At 41.1% G+C, this 22,522-nt stretch overlaps 1 protein-coding gene across 2 annotated transcripts in view; it reads right to left on the bottom strand.

Moving 5' to 3' along the window:
* Positions 1-22,522, bottom strand: part of EXT2 (exostosin glycosyltransferase 2) — an 86,729-nt gene that overhangs the window by 4,210 nt on the left and 59,997 nt on the right. For both annotated transcript variants that reach the window (XM_083432647.1, XM_083432646.1), the window contains 4 exons: positions 16,181-16,347; positions 7,786-7,929; positions 6,307-6,435; positions 4,986-5,068 (listed from right to left, as the gene is read on the bottom strand). In XM_083432647.1, coding sequence (XP_083288773.1) covers positions 4,986-5,068; positions 6,307-6,435; positions 7,786-7,929; positions 16,181-16,347 — 523 coding nt within the window. The remainder of the gene's footprint in view (positions 1-4,985; positions 5,069-6,306; positions 6,436-7,785; positions 7,930-16,180; positions 16,348-22,522) is intronic.

Raw genomic sequence — 22,522 nt, 5'->3', positions numbered from 1 at the left:
GCTTAGCAACAGATCCGTTTCACTATAATATGCTAAGTTTAGCTATGCACTTACTATCCAGCTTACTATAACTTAATCTTCTCTTAAAACACTATATACTGTTAACACTGGGTGCCAATGTGGATTTTTTACATCATTTGCTCTTTTTTTTTTTTACTACAGAGTGGATACGTAGCTTGGGGGTACTTCTGCATCCTTTGCTGTTGATTGAGGCTCAGATGGCCTTGGTGACACAGAGTGCCTTCCATCAGTTTCATCTGGATGCTCAGCTGTGCCTCTATCTGGGCAGGGATAGCCTAACCACTGCAAAGCGTTATATGTGGAGCTGCCTCTGAAGACGATTAGGAAACTTCAGTCAGTGCAGAATTTCGGCAAGACAGTTTAAACATATAAAACCAATCCTGGCCCCGACAGGACTGGCTGCCAATCTAGGTCCATTTCAAAATGCTGCTTGTGAGCAATAAAGCCCTAAACAATCCAGGACAACAATATATTGCAGACCACCTCTCCTCATTTGAACCAGTCTGAACCCTGAGCTCATCATCTTAGGTCAGGAAAGTAGCAACATGAGAACAGGCCTTTTCTGTGGTGGCTCCTCATTTGTGGAATGCTCTCCCCAAGGAGCGTCACCTAGCACCATCATTGTATTATCTTCAGGCACCAGGCAAAAACTTTCCTCTATAACTTGGCCTTTGCCCTTTAATTATATTTAGCCTTTTAGAAGTAGGCAGGATGCTTTTAAAGTACAGGAATTTGCGAAGAAAAACCCAACAACCCTCAAATGATTCAAAGGAATACAGGTCTTATAGTATTCCCTCATCCAGAAAGGCCCCTCTCCTATCCACTGAGGTGAATTAGCTCAAAACTGTATTTACACCTCAGATTTTAAGTGCTTTGGTAGCTCACACCTCCAACAGAACCCCCTATTGGCTCTGCGATCTTATGGATAAAGCTTTCTGCTTCCCTAGACCACAAACCAAAGAATGGGCAAGGAATACTGTAACTTTGCTGGCACAGGATTCTAAGGAGACAGCTTAACACAGAAGACACAGCCCGCTATTCCTGACTTTGCACACCACTTGCTCCTAGATCAGGTATACTCCCTCCCTTCTTTTTTCTCCTGTAGCAAATTATTACACTCAGTCTTCAGGCTTGGGTAGTTAGGGACTCTCCTTTACTCTCATAATTAAGGTGTGCATCTGTAATCTTGCTGTCTGAAGATCCTAGTCTTCCCAGAGCTGTACATCAAATACATGTGGGGTGGTGAGCACACAAGTGGGTTCGGAGGAGTCACTGTGTAAGTTGTAGGAAGTGTTAGAATTCCTGCTCCATGACTGCAGTCATGGGATTTTTGCCTATCACATGGCGGTGTATGTTTTGACTCCACAGAGTGGGAAGTGATGGAGACAGGATGTTTGTGTTGCTGTGTTCCGTGAAGTGGGACTATTGTCCTTTGTCCCTTTTCTCTTTGCTGTCTGATGTTAGAGAGAGAGGGAGCCACGCTGCAGTGCTCCGTGTGTGTTTATATGTAAATAAAGTAGATTAGCCAAAATGCTGAGTTGCTGAGGTCTGTTACATAAACTGCGAACACTCTGTGGATCCCTAAGTGTGCCGATATCTGTTGGCATCGGTCGCTGTGATGTTCGGGCTGAAAAAAGCTTTTGAAGCTCCTGAACGATCGACCAGGAGGGAGAGAACATGCCAGTTGGGCATGTGTCTCTGCCAGGGTCCTACTTGAGTGTAGGACGAGCTCCTGACAGGAAGTACAGTAAAGGGGCCATTGGCACCTTAAACCTAGCAAACTATTGCATGCATTTTCCTACTTGGTCAGATGCACAAAACAGGAGGCGGAGCCTCATACCATATAGGATTTGGCAAAGATGTGAAGCTCTTTGACTGAAGCATTTAATCGTAGCGAAGAGAAAGGAGATGCTGTCAGCTGCACATTTCCACAGAGGTCAAAGATTCCCTATTCCCTCCCCACCAGAATTCCAGGCATTCTTAAAGCAATGTACATGTTGTAAACTAGGGTGGATTAGCTGCCAACATAGCTCTTAAAGAACCACTGTCAGGTTGAATTTGGCTCAGAACAGGCCTTGCAAAAATAAGCAGTTAAGAAACCAAAAGGCATTCTGAAATAGTTCTTGGATTTTTTATTTTATTTTTAAAATTCCCTGGAAACAGGGTTTCCCCTAAAAACAAACAAGCATTCTCTTTAGGGTCTCTACAGCACTGATTGTACTTGAGAGCTTGAAATACAACATTACTTTAAAACCCAAACCTGAAACTGACTGGTTTATTTTCATTGTCCAACTGAGTGAAATAAAGTATCCATATTTAATAATATTGGATTTTACCCCATCTCCCCACGGGGTTAGCAGTAAGTAACAGAACAAATTCATCTGAAAGAATATAACTGTTAGAACTCTGGTGTCTACAAGGTACCCTGGTAAACTGTGCTGGATGTTTAACATACTAAGTTCCAGTGAGCATGCTAATACAAAGGGTGCAAAAACTCATTCAATGCCAAATAGTGGGAAACAGTTTTATGATGGGGAAAGTCTTAAGTAAGGAATAGGGTGGTAAAGTAACAAGGGAAGTAAGGGCATGGCAATTATGATTAAGTGGTCAGTAAGCTGAGGGAAGCAAGAAAATATTGCCATGGAGGATGATGTCCATTGTGGGGTATTAGTGTCCCTTCCATAAGGCCACTAGAAACTTTTAAAACTTTTCACTAGCTTGAAATCAACAATGCCTATAAATCTGAAAGTTTTTCTCAGTAAGCATTAGGATTGGAAACTTGGATTTCCAAAACAGACAAAAACATAAATGCTAGGATACTAATTTTGTGTGCAGTATATTCAGTTCGATACCTGCAAAATGAACACACAAATATGTATGAAGTGCACCACCCTGTGCTCCTTTGAGATTTATTTATAAGAATAAATAAGAATAATGTCAGTACAGCAGCTCTTTTAATATCCTGTATGAAATTAATGTCAACTTGATATTTGAGGGAGGGGATCTGCATGATAAAAGCTATTGACAGAAATGAAAATTAAATGATATCCCGTAAACACAATGGACATTAAAGCCAAATGTGCTTTCTACCTTTAAAGGCGTGAACAGCACATCCGGATCAAATGCATCAGCCCAAAATGATGGGAGAAACATGACTAGTACCACAGGCCCATTCACGCACCCAACGCCCACATTGGATGATTCTCATAACTATTATCTCATTCAGATATGCTGTGGAAGTGGTGCGGATGAGGAATTTAAGTCTACAGCAGTAGAACCATACCTAAGCCTGAAAATCTGAGAAGCCAGATATGATAATGTAAGAAGAGCCTGCTGGGTCAGGCCAAACCTACCCAATCCAGCACTCTGTTCTCACGGTAGAAAAGCAGATGCCCATGGGAAGCCTATGTGCAGAAGCTGAGCACAACAGCACTCACCCAACCAACCAACCTGTGATTCTCAGCAACCAGTATGTAGAGGCAATGTTGCCTCCAACAGGGGAGGTAGAACACAAAATAAGATCTAAGCCACGGACAAGAGGATTCAATGCTATGATATTAAATTGAAAATGAAGAATACTGTGCAACTAGATCTTGCCTCTGAATCCTCTAAAGTTAGTGCAGTCCTGTCTTAAGACTGCTTGGAAGGAAATGAAGACAGTTTAGGGCCTGGTTAAAATGTGGAACATAGTGCTACATAGGTGACAGCCTAGTTTGTTCATTGACAAGACTCATGATGAGAGTGTCAGAGGGCCCACACAGGAGGAAAAGGATAAGGTTCATTTCACATTTTAAGTTCCTAAGGAATCCACCCCCTCCAATTGGAAACTATTCTAATCTATAGCATAAGATGTCATGATTAAGTAGTACTTCCTGATGGCTTTTCCTGAATTTAATCCCCTTTTTTCATATTATATATCCTTGTGCCACCCAAAATAACTTATCACCATGCCTGGTGTTTACATTCTTAAATACTTGAAGACTTATACCTATTTAGTAATTTCTTATCGAGGCTATATATATTTGTCTTAATCTCTTCTCATAAATCAGTCCTTCACACAGCCTGTGACAGTGTTCATTTCAACAGTGATCTCTTAACTTCTCAGTGAAACATTGCGATGGAAAGAGCACAAAGTGAATACAAAATATCCCTATTGTTATAGTTGCAAAGCATTATAAAGGAAGGAGTGTGTAGATGTCTGGTAAGTGTGCTTCAAATAGCTATTTCTCTTCTGATTGGGTGCCCTTCTATCCAGAATTACAGAGCTCAAGATTCTGAAATATAACACAATAGGTAATTTGTTTGCACTATAATACTGTTTCTCTCAGTTACTCTCATTTAGAGGTATGCATTTCAGATTATTCTTAATATGCCATACTTTCCCTCTCTCATGACAACGTAGACTTGACAGTTAAGGCCTGTTGAAATCAGTTCAATACCACTAAACCCTATTTCAAAAGGTAGCAAAATATGCTTTTTAATTGAGTCATTAAGGAAGTATGAAAGGAGATAGGCAAAAGGGGACTGTGTTTTACTTCTATCTGCTTTCATGCTAAAATATGAATGCAGGCTGCACCTCCAAAGTGTTGAGCTCAGATCATTCTCTTTTTCCTATAATTTTATTTTTTGTTTTCTATCATTCTAATAAGTTCATCGTTTTAATTTACTTGAAACAATTCTATTATTGCTTGACATGCCGTCTTATTAAGCACAAGGATGCCTGTGCTCCTATGTGTGTATAGTACATATTCAAACCCAATAGACCTGCTGGGCTCGGGATGCAATCAGCTAGCTTCTCAGCATAAGTAACGGGCAAGTTGTCTCATGCTAAAACTGCCTTTGCAAATTAGATCTGTGTAGCCATGTTTTTGTAAATAAAAGCAGTGAATGATTTGGTCCTAACGTCAAAGACTCTTATGGATTAAGCACTGGAAATGGCAAAGGGAACAGGATGGCACACTCACCTTTCCACCATGTGTGTCTGGTCTAGTGATAACCCATCAATAGCTGTGCATTCTGGACATTTAAATTTCTTTCTTGGGGTCACCTGTGCAAAGTCAACACAACATTGTCACAGCACAAACATTAACCCCGGCGTTCAGAAATGCAGCACAGTGCCCTTGAACATATCTGTACTGTAAGTCAAACCCTCGAAGGGGGGGGGGGGAGAACCTATGCCACTTACTTCCATCTGGCCCAGCTGACTGCAAAACTCACAGTGACCCAATAAAAAATGCTTGGAGGGGTTTTGCCTTCTGTAAGTGGAAAGTAGTGGCGATGACAAGCTCCTTAATTCCTGTTTAATGACTGTTTTCTCACTGCCAAGGTCCCTGTATAAACACCATTTGTTCTTGCAGCCATAAGAGCGATGAAATATAGCTTCCCATACTTCACCGTAACCTTAATCCAACAGACACACTTTGCTCACTTAATAGCTGACTGGCAAACTCTGCAAGGCTCTCCCAACTGCAGCGAGGTGCCAAATGACTCTGCAGTGCCCTTGCACAGTTCAGAAACTCTCACAGCAAACACACACACACTTTATCTTCTAAGGCTTTTCTAGGAAACACAGCCACCGGTCTGGATAAATGATGATGGACAGGCAGGAAAGCAGACCTTGCTAATTGAAGTAATGCCTGGAGGCCTCTAAATCTCATTCCGAGTTGACACACTTTGAAATGAGCAGACAAAGTGAACATCCAGGCCAAGGAAATGTGTTGAAACATGTCAGGAAATTAATTCAGGGATAAAAGTTCATTTAAAAACTGATCTTGCAATTAACATTCCTGCAATTAGCATTCCTATAAATCAGCTGTTGCCAGTTAAGATAGACAGGGATGGATCGGGTTGGACACATTTCCCTCCTTTTAATTTTGCTCAGTGATTTGAACAAAAAATGTTTAACTTGCTCTCCCCTCCACACACACACACCCCACCCAACACAACATTTGTCTGGTCAGAATGATCACAGCTAATGGGATCAACACCTCCTTATGCAACCAAAATGTCTCAAACTCCTCAAATCCATATGACATTTGTCCAAAACTAATAGCTGGGAACATATGGGAGATCTAGATTCAACTCTCTACTTTGTCATGAAGATCACTGGGTAACCCTGAGCTAGTCACTCTGTCTCTCAGCCTAAACCTAATCTACTATACAGGGCTGTTGTAAGGGGTAACCTGTACATCGAGTTCCTTGAAGGAAGGGTGGGGTTAAAAAAAAATGGCATGAATAAAACAAAACATTACCATGTCTGAGAGAAACAGCTGAAGCAAAGCTTACCTTAATAACCGCTTTTCCAGTAACATTGGCCACTAGAAAATTCATGGCAATGTCCTCACAATTCATGTGAGCATCCACCCAGTTCTTGATGTCCCCAGGCATTTTGTATGTGTACAAGTAGTTAAAATACTGCAGAAAGGAAAAGCGATTTGAGATAAAAAAAGGAATATTTGTGAATATCTGCTGCAGTTGCAGGTTTCCTAAACCATAAAAAACCAAGACAGGTTTAAACTGGAATGGGAGTTAAGTGAGCAGGTTCCACTGGGAATTAACAGAGGTTTGCACAAAAAATTATGCCACATCCTTGCAGCAGTCCCTTTCAGGTTGGCCTTTGCACCATTGGATGGAATCAACTGTATTTTATGATTACTTTTATTTTATACATGCTCCGAGTACAAACACAATGGAATTAATAATAAAGTTAGAATCAAAATTAGAATTAAAAATAAACAAATGCATAATAAAAATAAAACAGCAGAAAAATAAAATTGGAGAGGTGCGCGTGCTCAAAACACAGGTGGCATTTTAAAATACCTTTTATTTTAAAAATGTAAAAGATCCTTGCCTGGTGCCACAGAGAGAGTGGGCGCTAAAGGAATGTATTCCAAAGATGGGCATGCCACTACTGGAAAGGTCACCTGGTCACCACTATGGGGGCAACTGGAGAAGGACTTGTGAGGATTAGTGCAGTACACAAGCAGGTACATGGGAGCAGGCAGCCTTGAAGATACAATTCCACTAGAGGTGTATCATGCCCAACATGTATTCCCACCCCACTGTGCTATTCCCTAATCTCTTCACTAGCTTAGATACTTGATCCAACATGGCATTTTAAAACGGAAAGCCGCAATTTGAACTCGCTGGACCAACTACAGTCGTGCCTTGGTTTCCGAACAGAATGCGTTCCGGAAGTCCATTCGACTTCCGAAACATTCAGAAACCAAGGCGTGGCTTCCGGAAACACAAGCATTACCTCATCATTCCACTGTAAATGTCGCTCAAAACCTTTTCTGATAATCTTATTTGTGCCAGGAGCCTAGATCCAAAGAACAAGTACCACATGGCCATGAAATGTCTGGGCTTGAGCCTTCCTAATGTCACACGGTGAACTTCTTTCAAATCAATGAATCTTTCAAAAACATTTTTAAAATATGGAATGTGCCATTCAAGGGCAGAGATGAATAAAAATAGGCGCTTGTATGCAAACATATTAGCCCTTCCCCTCTGCTGAAAAACCCATAACATTATACCTCTGAGTCTGTATCCAAATATTCCAGACAGATAGACATTTTATTCCAAGGCATCCACCAACAGAATGTGGCTTCTTTCTCCTTCATATCTGCCTTTACCAGGACATCAGAGGAAGATCACCGACACCTGCATTATGCTATAACGTGTCTACCATCCACTACTGACATACAAGGCTCTGTCCCTATGCCACATGCAAACCCACTACTTCAGAATTATGTCACTTCTTACCTTGTGGTAAAACGCTGCTCCTGTGAGCACCATTGAAACTTCATTGGTCCACTCCGACTCATATTTCCACTTGCTTGTTTCATGGTCCCACAAATGTAGGCGACCAGGATATCCGACAAGCCGGTCAGGGAACTCTCTCCATACCTGCAGAGTATAACTGAGGTGTTATGCTAATGGTATTCGCAAAAAAGCTGGACAATTTGGCTTAATAATATTGTCCCCCCACCCACCCCAGAAAATAACAGTTAGAGATAAATACAGAGTGTCTGCCGCAGGTTACAATGGTGTAAATCAGAACTCCCCTGACCAACCTTCCCCTTCCCATTTTGTGATGTTTGCTTCAGCAGCTGCTCTCTCCTTGGGCCTTTCTGAAAGCAATTGTTACTACTACTACTACTACTACTACTACTACTACTACTACTACTATATCTGTTCTTGTGGGAATGGTGGGTGTGCCCCCACCCCCTACTGTGGCATCAGCACTGCTACTCCTCCTTGCCCAATTCTGGTCTATAGCCAACTTTCAGTTGTCCCTCTGTCAACTTGGCATTGGCTGCTAAATATCACTCTACTGCACATCAATATAGTACAGGGATCAAGACTCTTCAGGCAGCCTGTCATCCTTATGGGATGTTATAACCAAGTGTCTTCGAAACATTTAGGTTGTTTTCTTGAGCTGTGTTAAGCAGTCATCTGCTTTCATTTCCCTTGCAAAAGGATTATTCGAGATTAAATGGTTGATTCATACAACAGTCTTTCCTGACAGCCTATTTCACTTTCTTCAATTCCTTTCACCTACCATATGCTCCCCCAAACAGCTTCAGATGTGACTGTTTTTCATTTCAGTCAGTGACCACAGTGACAGTTTGTGATACTGCATTTGGAGTGAGTAAAAAAATAATATCCTAGTGACACAGTAATCTGAAACAATAAATCTTCACAAAGAGTACTTCATACAATATGCACTTTCAAAAATGGAAAAAAAAATGTTTGTGCAAATATGGCTTATTATTACAAAAATAAACAGAAAACAATTTCAGCTTTCATGTTTAGACTTTGGGCAGGCGGGTTAAGACAAATGCTTTGATCATGAGGTGAACAGTTTTTATATGGACTAATCTAGTAAAATCTAGTAGTTTTGTATGAATCATTTCCTAGTGTGGCTCAAGTCACTTTTGGACATACATGAGAACTTTTTTATGTTTTTCAACAACTTTCTAGGTGCTTTGGTAGCAGTGCTGCTACAGTTTCTTTCCACTTGCCTTGTTCCTGGCACCTGGATACAATCAAGATGCTTATTCCTATCACTTCATTACTCTGCTAGCGACTACCAGATCAAAACACAAGCTGACAAGAATAGGGACAAGTCATCATTAATACACCCCTTACATACAGTGCTGGCTACATTACTGAAAGACACATTTCCCTGAGTGAGCAGGAAAGGAAAGATGCACGTGCCCAATAATACGGTGGTACAAATTGCAGGTAGGCCATTTAAAGACAGAGGAAGTTCTATCTGTGAAGTGCATTGTTTAGTTATCTGTGGTTACAATTTACACACACACAAAACGTATGTGTATGTGTGAACATTTGAAAATAGCATAGGTGTTTCCCTTGCTTGGCACAAGCAATGCTACTGGCACTAATCAGACATTTTAGGGATGATATGACAGGTGTGCTTCACCTATGTACCACTGTTCACTACAGTGAGCACTGTAAAGCACGGAAGAAGTTGTGTATGCCTGTAAGTAAATACTGAGAGGCAGTATGCCACTGAATAGCAGTTTCTGCAGAGGGAGCATACTCAGTGGAAGAGCACACGCTCAACAGCAGGCAAGCCCCAGGTTCAAGCCGTAGCATCTCCATTTAAGGATGTCAGATAGCAGGTGATGGCAAAGACCTCGTCTAGAGGCCCTGAAGGACCACTGGAAGTCAAACAAGTCAGACTAGGCAATGCTGGGCAAGTAGTTTGATCTGTAATAGCAAGAGAGGGATGTTTCTGGCATAACCTGCTTGTAAGCTTCCTAGAAACATCTGCCTGGCCACTGCCGAATGCTGGACTTGATGGAGCTTTTGGTCTGATCCAGCAGGGATCTTCTTATGTTCTTATATATGTACCAATGTTAATTCATCTCCACTATTGCCCACAAGTGACAGGAGATGTGCATCTCCGCCTTGACGCTTCTGAGTGCTCACCACATTAAACATTGTGATCACCAGTGTATTCACATTAAACATGACTGCCACATAATGTGTGGATCGGTTTTGACAGATCACAGTCAAAACATCAGAAACAATGGAAGGAGCTAGCTAACTTCTCATGTGGTCAGTCTACATTTGGTGTCTCCATTTTCACTCTGATAAATGCTTCTTGACTTATTTCATATGGTTTACATCCCGATAATTCAACCAAGACAGTTCTGATGAAAATGCACAAGAATCTTACACAAGAATCTTACTTGTCAAACCCAAAGATTCTCACCCTGTCTTTCTGCTCTTCGGTTCCTTCTTTCTCCCTGCTTTTAATGCTGTCAGTCATACATTAGTGCCACAGAATCTGGGGTTTCACAGCTCAAACCTGGCCTGGTTTCATTTCTCAAACATTTTCCAAACATTTTCCAAACATTCTTTTGGTGGCTTTCCCCTCTTCTCTACCCTTATTTTTTATTTTGTTGGCATTGTCCAAGGATCTAGCATCAGTCCCTTATTTCTGACCCTATGGAAAGACCTATAATGCAAAATGGCGAGCAGCTCTCCTTGCAGTCTCTATGATGTCCCATCCTTTTCTTTGCCCTGCAGAAGTGTTGCTACAGTGTCACTGAGTTTGCAACTCTTTGCACCTACCAGTGCAGAAGTGTTGTGCCATAAAGGCAGATCAGATAATGAGAGGCCAGATAGGAAACTTAAGGGAAAAACTTGGAGGTGGGGGAGGGTTGAAAAGGACAGCTATAGGGGAAGAGAAGAGATAATGGTTAAAGAGAGACTGGGGAAGAAAGCTGAAAATAGGCAGGTTCAGCTGTGAAGACAGTTTCAGCTGACTGGCATAGTGCATGTATTAGAGACTACGAACATCACAACACTCTGATGTAAACTGAAGTATGTCTAATAAATGGAAGCAGAGGAAGGAACCGGGCAGTGAAATTGAAATAAAAACATTTTAAGGCTTATCGTGCTAAATTATATTATTTCAGAAAAATTATACAAGTTGCTTGTATAAGTATGATAAAGCTAATCTAATTTAGCTTTGAAATATAAGGAGGTCTGTAGTATAGCTTATAAATTGATTTATTCATAAATTATCTTAAAATTACCCTGAGATGCTGGAGTTGTTCCACCTTTCTTCTGCTCTGAAGCACCCAAAACATACTTATGAGAGGCTCCCGAAAGGATGGGCTATTTACTACTTCTAAGTTAGGAACAGAGGCAAAACCCAGGTTCCATTCAGACATCACATTCCTTGCCTCCAAACCACAGTTTCATGACCAGAAATGCATAAAGATTGAGCTAGAATGGGTGATAAAGGCAGTCTTAGTCTCTGTTTTAGTGCTAACTGGTGACCACATATAAAGGTAATCACATGCTCATATGTTGAAGACAGCATACATTCTTCTATGAACAGTTAAGAAAATATGCTCATAGGAAAGTTTTGAGCCTAAACTTTAGATTAATAGGGAAAACAGCTGTTGCTCATATAGGACATAGTGCTCGCTTTATTACCGTAGCAGAAGAATGGCAAAGTGTAAGTCCAGCAACTACATGTCGAAGAGCATTAGAACTAGGTAAAAACGACAACAGCAGCAGCCAAACATTTTTCCATACCTAGCTGACACTTTGGCTTTGCCCCACGCCTGACTTGTTTTTCTATGAATATACAGGAAGTGTGCCAAGTTAAACCTTAAACGGCAAGAAGAGCAGAAATCTTTGCTCAGCCTCAACAGGCACTTAGCATCAATGCGAAACATAAGCCTGCCTCAGGCATTCTATTCACATGTAGAGCTCATAAGGAAGCAGGGATGAGCACAGTAAGTTCCCCCTTATCACCACCATGGCTCTTTCAGGGTTCTAAACTCTGTGGGGAGATGCCATGAGCGCATGAGGATCTCCACTTTGGGAGGTTGCCTTCCAAGTCTTGGACAAGGAATATAGTCACAGTGATGGGGGTAGAGCTTAGCATGCCTGTCGCCCCCTGTGTGTTGGTTTTACAAACAAGCTGGGCTACAAGAACAAGCAAGAGATATCCCTCTTTTTCAGCAGTGTACAGAAGCAGGCAGAGCTGAAGCCACTGGCTTCTCACAAAGAACACAAGACGGGCAATTCCCAACACAGAGAGATAAACAGAGAGATTCATAAGCACTACAACTGATATTAAATGTATATTTTGGGACACAAAGAAATTTTAAACACAACCACGTCATGGTTAAAGAAAGGTAGCTTCCAGCTGCATAAAGGTTGAAAATGAAAAATGTGGTTTAGAGCAAGACTGGTCTGCTTCGCCTTCATTTTCAAAAATTATGTTCAGCTGAATCCATGTTACATTTCTTTGCTCTTTTGCTTTTATCTTTCTTGTAAGGGGAACAGAAACAGCTGATGAATGGGTAGAAATGTTGTATAGTCCTAACTGTTTAAGAGCACAGAACACTATCTGTCAGTACTTCTGTCAACACAATGCTGAAAAGCTGTCCTCTTACTTCTCACAAAGCTTCCACTTCAAGTCACAGAGCCATAGATATTCGCATGCCTCCTTAAATTAAACAGCACATAGGGGCTATATTGCTCTTGCTTCAGTAGTTTTGCACCATGCAATAAATCATTAGGGACCCTAATAGTTCACTTTTAACAAGTAAAAAAAATGTCTGACACTTTTGAGTGTTACTTTAATTTTTATGGCTGAAAGTGTACAGAGATCAAAGTAACCCCCCTTCTCTTCTTCTTTTTATAAAAAGAGCCTAATCGATACAGCCAGACAAGTCTGTGCTGCTAGAAAGTTCAGCCACATGTTTAAACAAGGTCTGGAGAATAAGCAGAGGAAGAACGTTACCAACATCACGTTTCCAAATGTTTCTCCTGACTGAAGCAAGACACTTAAAAAAGAAACCCTCCTGGTAACATTATATGTTGCTACTGTTCCCTCAGAATTCCCTTGCAAACTGCTCAGAAATGCAACAGATACTTTCTTGGTGAAATACATAAACAGATAAATAAATTACCACAGGCCGAGGACAAGTTAAACATCTGGTAGCCAGCTCAGGCCTGTCAAGCAAGTCAAAGACACTCTGGCCCAGGGAAGATTGATCTGCAGTCACTGATTTGCGGGTTGAAGGTAGGAACTGCATTTATACACACTTCCCCTCATGCTCTTATAGAGGAAACAGCATGAAAAAGGAACTGCCACACTCTGGATGTTTGATTCAGTTCCCTCCTGCCTCCCCGGTTAATATTAAAAATTAGCATGGCTGTGCTAAAACAGATATGTTTCAGGGCTCTTTTCTATCCCACATGTATGGCATTGCCCTGGATTCTACAATTATTCTATAAATTGGTGGCTGTTGTGATTATTACTATTTTAAACACACTAAGAGGAAAACAGCTTTTGCAAGACTCAGATGTGTCTGCCAAATCAGAGGAAGCTCTGTCCAAATGGCAGCAAATTCGCACAAAGACTATCCAGGCTCTGTTATTCAGGCAGTTCCACAATCCAAGCATCTGGCCAACATAAGTCAGGCAAACTAGGTAAAATGGACCCTGAAGTTCAAATGTGGGACTGGGAGTTACAGATCCCCAGTTCAGTCACTGAATCACTATATTGCCTTGAGAAACTAACTTAGCCTCTTTAACATGAGCCACTGTGAAGTGACCTATATATGGAAAGAGTGGTCAGTGCGTGTTTGGTATAATTTCTGATGTTCTTACGTTTAAAGTGAAATATGAGCTGCAGCTTCCTCCTGCCCATGTCCAAGGTCCTCCGAGCCCCAACATCAGAGATATGGCTGGTTGGGACACATCAGAGCACGTTCCTAGTGGGCATCCTTAGGGGGCTTATTTTGCGCCCTTCTTTATGGCTTTTTGCCACCTTGGGGAGACCTTTCTATTTCAATAATAGGCATTTGGCCTGCCAAGTCACTGATGGTTCTTGCATTCTCCCAGATTTTTCTTAACAAATTTTACCTTTATATCCTCCTCTCCTAAATGGTCTATATTATTACAATTTGTTGTAAGTTTTGATTTACCGAATCTAAGCCACACTTAGAATGCAAATTCTTCAAGTACACAAAAACAACGCATATACAGATACTCCAGCCAATTCCCCAGATTACAGCTGACCATGCCCTTTGCCAGCAGTCCAGACACATGAGATTATTTAGCCACGTCTATTCAAACCAACATGCCACAGTCCTCTTGGAGACTTGCCCAAGGAAACTGCTTATTTGAAAGCGGTCCCATGTCAAGATCTCTCTTCTTTCTGAAAGCTTATGTGTCAAAGGAAAACTTATACTCTGTCCTTCCTGGTGTGTTCTGAACCAGAGCAGGCTACATGTTCATTTGTCTAGCCTTCCATTGTGAATACACAGCTGTTCTGTACTTGTCCACATTCCTGTTTGAGTGTAACCTTCCATCCTCCATGTTTCCCCAAAAGAAGAAAATATAAGCTCGGCTGCTCATATAACTGCTAATCCCCATGGGAGAACCTCCCTGTCTGGAGACACATATGGCATACTTAAATCTCTTTTTTCCACATATATTTTATTATTGTTTAAGTCAGTATTTCAACTGTCAAACCAACTCCATATAATGTCAACTGTCTTAAGCTTGTTCTTCATGATTATGGAGAAAAATCTAAAGAGCACTTTTGTACTAAGCTACTGTTAGTTCACCCACTCCTTTCTAATTCTTCCTTAGTTTCTTACTTGAGGATCCAGACCATCTCATTTCCCTCTCTGCCACTTTAAACAATATCCCCCTTATTAAAAAAAAATAACCTGCACGCTTAAAGGAAAAACAAGCTTTCTGACATGAGTTCATCTTCTCCTCTCACACCTTCAACTTCCAGCCAAACCCAATGACTTTTCCTAAATTATTCTGTAACGTTCAGCACTGTCAACTTCTTTGATTTCTATAGTTTCCACAATGCTGAACTCCAGGAATGGTGAACCTCACACCCTTGGAGGGCACCACAAAATTAACGTGGCCTGATGACACTGCCAACAGCAGTGCCAACAGGTACTGGCAACAATGAAATTTGCACGTACTCTCTCGATCTTCGCTCATCCTGGCTACCACCTGGATGCTAATGTTCTTTTGGGGGGAGAAGAGTCTCAATAGGGTTGCAAGTTATACAGATTTTCTATACCTTTTATCAGTTTGTGTTCAGGCCTGGTGACAGGACTGCACTGCTCTTGGTCACCTTGACTGATGACCATTATCGAGATAAGAATAAGGGGAGTGTGACCCTGTTGCTTCTGGTTTAGCTCTTAGTTCCTTTTGATGGCATCATCCTGGACAGACTCTGTGGTCTGGCTCCTATCTATGGGGTTAGTTTCAGAGAATGGTACTGGGTGATTGCCACAGGCAGCTGTGTTGTGAAGTACTGCTGGGCACACTCACACCCCCAATATGAAGCTGTTGGGGATGATCTTTAGGAAATTTGTTGTGTGGCCATGCAAGCCCTAAACCAGTATCTAGACATAGTGGTGGGTTGGATGAGGGCTAGTAATAGCTGTAGCAGTCACTCCAGGATCTTCGAATCCCTTCTCCAGGGACTCCTGCCAGGTAGGGTGTGGCAGGTGGTTATAGGGCCTTTTCAGTGGTAGCATCCTGGTTGTGGAATGTGCTGTTTTATTTTCTGCTCTTGACTTATTTTTATGCTGCTTCATATTCTATGGTATCATTCCTATGGTTATTGTATATTTAATTTGTTTCTATTTTATGTTAAGCTGTCCTGAGCATTTTGGGGAGGCCTATGTCATAATAATCATCCAATGTGCTGTAGACAAACTTTTGCTTATAGTAGAAGACTAAACGGGCACCACAGAAAGACAGGTTTTGGAAATCCCCAAAAAGCATCATGAGAGAAATACAAATATAGTTTCCCCTCTGCTTCTGTCCAAGAGTTTCATCTTTCAGGCTCTCTGGCACACATCTTTATGTGCTAACCTTGCATATGAGTTGGAAAAGAACTATAACTAATCCTCCCTCCATGCTGGGGAGCAAGGGCAGCAAAATGCAAAGATAATATTTTCTGAAGATTAACAACATTTCCTGGATAGCTGCAAGAACTTTATGCTGATTATGCATCATGGCACTACTTGAAGGTTAAGAACATTTTAGCTGAGGATTTGTCCCCAGAAGCATTTAACTCAATCAACTCAAGTCATGCAAAAAGCAGAAGCCGTCTTACCTCATAACCAAACTGCAGCTCATCTGATGTCAACATGATTATGTCATCATCAATGGCCAACACTGCTTCCGTTTCAATCTCATTATAGGGGAAGAAGCGGTTACTCAACTTGTTTTCTGTGGTCCGTACAACCTTTAGTGGCACTCGAACTTTCGGCCAAACAGTTTCTGTGAAGAAGAACAAAATCTAAGATTTTATTTGCATTTTTGCTGTATCTCACCTGCAGTTTTATTACACCCCCCCCCCATCCCCCAATCAAGTCCTTGTGCTCTATGGATGTACTAGGCCATGAGTACAGCAGGACAATTAAACTATGGGAAGGATTCACTTGACAAACCCTATCAGTGGAAGCCCTACGCATGGGTGTCTGCTTGCACAATGAGACTGTTCTCCTCTCTCCTCCTCTCACAAATGGCTGTGGGAGAACCCAAGAACAGCATGCAGTGAGAGGGGAGAGGGAATAATTTTGTCTCGCAAGCTGATATGCTTGCACTGATGCAACATTTATAACTGCACAACACTGAACTTCATCCTATGTATTCCGACACTCCAATTAATTCACACAACCTTGACATACAGGTACGACTTTGAATACTACTAGCATTAAGAACATACATCATTATTTAATACAGGGGTGGGGAAACCATACTTCTCTCTCTCTCTCTCTCTCTCTCTCTCTCTCTCTCTGGGTGCGTGCATGTGTTTGCATGCACACATTCCAATGACTGATGGGGCAAAAGTAGATGGGACAACCCCCCCAAAAAGGGGAAAAAAGTATGTACCTCTATCTTCCCTTTGTTACAAATACACATCACCAGACACCAAGCACTCAGCACTCTCTAACACTCATACATGCACTCCAACACATCAGGCAAGCAGGTCAGTAACTCACTCGGTACTCCCAGCCCTCTGCACTCCAGATCTGGGAGAAGGGGGTAACTGGAAAGAACCCTCTGTCTGCACTTTACAGAAAAGGCAGGCAGAGGGCTCGTTGCCAATCATGGCACTGTGGTGCTTGGCACTAAGACCAGACAAGAGATCCCTCTTCTGCCTTTTACTCACAAGGAGACATTCTCGCTGATCTTAGTACTGTGGCACTGATATCAGGCCTAAGAGATCCCTTTCACTGCTCTGTGACTGACATCATATGGTATTAGTAGGTACACATAAAAGAGATGTACATGAAAACATCTCTGTTTCCTGAAAACACAGTTGATGGAGATTATGGTCAGATGTCCATTTTCACTGCTAGGAGAGTCTGATTTCATAGTTTACAGAGTACTCCAAAAGAACATATAAAGTTCTGCACACTTCAGATGCTGGCATCCAAACATAATACCTGAGACAGCTTCCTTAGGAAAACTGGACCCCTTTCCAAACCACACTAAACAACTATGAAAAGAAAGTTTACCTTGGAGGGGTTTTAAGAAAGGCGGAATTGGCCCAGATGAGCAAAAGAAACAAGAAATACAGAGTGAGAGCTTTTGGAAATATAATCATTTCAGTTTCCTACTCCAAGGTGGCCCTTGTTAAAACTAAAAAATGTTTTATATAATTAATTCTTACTAGCACTCTTAGTGAGGCCTTGGTTCAGTGGCAGAACACACACTTTGTGTGTACACAAATACACGCAAGCTACAGAGAGGGGCAATAAGGTATACACTCCAGAAAAGGCTAGGTATGAATCAGATGAGATGGAAGAGGAACGGAGCCATGTGAGTATCTAGTGAGACACAAGAGAAAATGAGAGGAGGAAATGGTGGCTTTCTAGAGCCATGTTCTGTGACACTGTGATGACCTAAATATAAGTTCCTTACCTAAACAAAAATTCTAGTCGCTCTCAGTAGTAGACAATTTAATTTTTGTATGTGTTTGTATATTTCCTTAACTCCAAACAATTGCAAGAAATTAACAGACAGATCCTGTTTACTGAAGCGGGTGACCTAAGGCACTATCTTAGTTTAGTTTTACCTCAAAAGGTCATAGTGAGAAGAAACAGGCTAAGGCCAGATGTGTCACCCCCACGTTCTTTAAGGGAAGGCTGGGATAGACAGATAGATATCCATCTTTAGCAGGTTGTGCATCGTTTCAGATTGAAAAAGGAAACTTTTTTATTTTTTATTTTTTGCACTGCATCTAAATAGAGATAAGTTCACTAAATTAATATCCTTCTACTGTCGGCATTGCTAAGGAGCAGGAATAAATTGTGTTAGAGATTCATGTGTTATCTAAACGTCATATAGGTATAACTACCAATAGTGAAGTGAGGATGCTGTAGAGGTGACCGCAATTTCAAGTTGTAGAATATGGTGTGGCAATAGCAGTGGAAACGAGATCAACTCTTAACATTGTAACTTTTACCCACTCTGCATAAATTTCTTGAGCTTAAAAACCATCAGTTTAGAGTTAAATGTTAATGAAAAGTTATTGGATAAGAAGGGAGAATTATAATAATGTTTCTGCCTACACAAATATTTCTAGCAGCAGACATTTAGACCACAATATTTATTTTAGCAAATGCAGACTAAGTGAAAAACATCAGTTTCTCCTATAACACTGCAAAGCTTCCAAGCAGTCTCTTTTTTAAAATTAATATCCTATGTGCAAGTCATATGCATTTGTTGGCACTCTGGCTGAGCTGACAATCCTCCTTACACACTGAACACTCTGCTAATGATGTCTAACTATCTATTTACATACATGCAGCCAATAGCCCTCAAAAGCTCTTTAATACTCCGATGAGAGAGCATTTATGGTTTTCTGAAAGATTTGATACTTGTAAGCTGACACTTCTGGATTCATTTATTATTTTTTTTATTTATTTCATAAAATTGATAAAACACTTGATTGGGATTTAAAAAACAAAAGAAACAAAAACAAAATACCCCTCAAAAGATAAAACAGTAAAATCAAGAAAACCCTACTTTAAAACATACAAAAGTTAAAATACTAAAACAGATTAAAATTGTTGCAAAGTGTGGACACTGCCACACTGAATGATCAAGTTCTTTTAAATGTAGAACAGGTGTTACGGGGCACCTGTAGTAGTGCCAATTCTGCTGATCGAAGTGGTCGAGTGGGCAGATGTGGCATAAGGCAACCTCATAGGTAAACTGGTCCCAACTTGTTATGGGCTTTATGTGCTAATGTTAACACCTTGAACTTGGTCCGGTAGCAAATTGGCAACCAATGCAGATCTCTGAGCACATGTGTAAATGCTGACAAGGCCTCACTCCCGTCAGCAGTTGTGCTGTAGCATCTTGAACTAACGGCAGCTTCCAGATTAATTTGTGAAGGAAGCCCCACATAAGAGTGCACTGCAATAATCTATTCCTGAAGTAACTAGTGCATGAACTACGGTGGCAAGGCTTTCCTGGTTGAGGAATGGCTGTAGCTGTGGAACCACCCACAGTTGGTAAAAGGCACTTATAGCTACTGAGGCTACCTGAGCATCCAGTGGCAGATAGATCCAGAAGCAACCCAGACTGTGAACCCGCTCCTTCAGAGGGGAGTGCAACCCCATCCAGGGCAGGCAACTGACCAATTTCCCAGACAATGGAGCTACTCATCCACACTGCCATTGTCTTGCCATGATTCAAGCTCAGCTTTTCTAACCCTCATCCATTTCACCATGGATGATTCAGATGTTATGGAGAAACAGAGCTGAGTGTCATCAGCGTACTGATAGCACCTTGCCCTGAAACTCCCAAGGACCACTTCCCAACGGCTTCATGTAGATATTAAATAGCATCAGAGATAAGATAGTCCCCTGCGATACCCCAGAATGTAGCTGTCAGGGGCCAGAAAGGCACTCTACAAATGCTGCGCTCTGGACTCGGTCCTGAAGGGAGGATTGGAGCCACTGTAATACAGTGCCCCCAATTCCCATTCCCTAGAGCCGGTCAAAGACGATACCATGGTTGAAGGGATCAAATGCCAAGAAGAGATCAAGAAGCTGGTGCAATGTCACACTCCCCCTGCCCTGCACTCTGCAAAGGTCATTCATCAGGGCGACCAAGGCTGACTCAGTTCCTTAGCCAGGCCTGAACCTAGATTGGAAAGATCTTTCAGTTGTAGACCTTATGTTGCAGCTGCACACTATACAGCTCAGAAAGGTCCTCCTGATTCTTTATTCAGAAACCAATTCTTGAGCTGGGGAGTCCAGCGTTGCTACCTTTGTTAATGGAAACAACCTGTTTTTGTTAATTTCTGGATTTTACTACAATTATAGTTCCCTGAGCTTCTAAGGACCAAGGTGGAAGAGCACAAGTTCTAGATTTTGTGCAATTAATACTTTCATGCTATGTCACACAACATTATGCCTGACTTCAATTTACACGATTTACAATCTTGCAACATGTTTGTTAGTATTGTTTCATTTTAAAATAAAGCAGAAGAAGCAGACTTCAGAAATGTCAGGTAATCATTAAGAGACTAGGGTGGGGGCTTCAAACTTGCCTGTAACTTTACACTCTTACAGTGAACACTGGCACGAGTTCAGTTTATTTCCTTTTAATTTTTGTAAGCCTGTAGCAAAGGCTTACAATATTTTTAAATTATACAACCAAGTTACAAATTGAGAATTGGCAATACATAAAGAGAGATGACTTTACACAGTTACTATGGCCCATCAATGGGGAATTGTGGGGAGAGGTGGATAAGCTAACTGCCTTTATATCCACCGATGCGGTAGCCAATATTAAGAGCCAATTTCAAATCTGAATTTACTGTAGGGCCATCAGGAGCAAAAATTACCTTTGATGTTCTCTTTCTAGTTCCCATTAATGTATATCAAAAATACAACTGGTTCAAATAACAGAAAACGTACCTGACTTTGCTCAAAGCCAGAAATGTGTTCCCTATACAGCACTGGCCAGGATATCCTGCATTTGATACTCAACCAGGTTAATGGTCCCAGCTTTACTATAACCAATTAAAAGAGAATAGCCATAAATGTGCAGATACTACCGTAGGGTAATAAACTAGACCTTATCGTTGACAGCGGTGTGCATTACTAACTTCAAACTCATTCCTTGTCCTAATCCATCAGAAACTTCCTGGCTTTAATAGGCTATAAATGGCAGAAGCTTTGAAGTCCAAGGATTAGGAGCTGTAATAGACAGACTGAATGAAAGACTTAGTGAAACCAAGTTCTGCTATCCTACCAAAGAGCTAGGTGGAACGAACTGTATGCATTTGAATTAAAACAAATTAAATTAAACCCCTCGACAGCGGACCAGGACATTCCACAACCTATCCAAGTGTTAAAAATACATAGATGAAGGGGGTAGCTGGCGGTCACATAAGAAAGTTATTAAAATACATACCTATTAGAAAGTAAAGCTAAATAACTAAGTCTCAGTAAGGAAACAAACCTATGACCTTCAGGGCCAATTATTTTTCATGTCAACAACTTAATATATTTTCAACAGTATATCAATGAAAAAGGGTTATATAATGATCTGCTACAATGAACAGAGTTTTAAGTTTAAAAACAGTGAAATACTACTTGGCCATGACAATTTTGCTATCAAATAATTTGGCTTCATCCAAATCTCAGGATTAAATAAACGAACATGTACACACACAGGGGAGAGATGGTAAGAAGCCATGTGAGCTTAAGAAACCCAATGATTGTTCTGCTCTCAAGAGGCAGGACACATACATTTTATCACAAAGCTTCAGATAGGCTTCTTTTATTCAAAGGTACAAAAATATTTCACCCAAATGCAAAATATTTCAGTATCTATGAACTACATGCATCAGATAAAGCTGACCAGTGTTCACATAATCAACCCCTTTCTACCCCAAATCATTTCTAGTATTCTATCTCTTTGACACACTAAAAGCACAACAGCTCAAAGTACTAGAAAGAAAGTGCATGTTTTTATTTATATAACTAGAAAGTGGAAACACACCCCCAGAAATCAGTGTGTGAACTTGGACAGGGCAACACACACAATTATGTGTGTATACGTATATGTATGAACCTGTATGTATGAAGATATGAACCCCCACCTACTTCTAACTTCTCTTCCTCAAGAAACACAAAGAGAGGGATCCGGATCCCATACTCCTTCACTATTCTTTTGTCCAGTTGCTAGAAAGAAAGAAACAAAAAGGAGAGAGCACTGGAGGAGGATGGACCCCTAAATAAATCTCCACTCCTAAAGCAATTGTTGGAGCTTGGTCTGGGCTGCGGAGAAGGGTGCAACATGCCATGCCCTTTGCTTTATCCCAAGTTGACCAATGATTCTGAGAAGTTCTGGTGAACAGCAGTAGGCAGTCAGTGACTTCTTCGCCAAGAAAACTGGAGTGTAGCAGGTTCAACGCACATGCTCA

Source organism: Podarcis tiliguerta, assembly GCF_965153285.1.
Source record: "Podarcis tiliguerta genome assembly, chromosome: 1".
Classification (NCBI taxonomy): Eukaryota; Metazoa; Chordata; class Lepidosauria; order Squamata; family Lacertidae; genus Podarcis; species Podarcis tiliguerta.
Note: the sequence above shows the minus strand (reverse complement) of the source record. Positions and strands in the feature narration are given on the sequence as shown.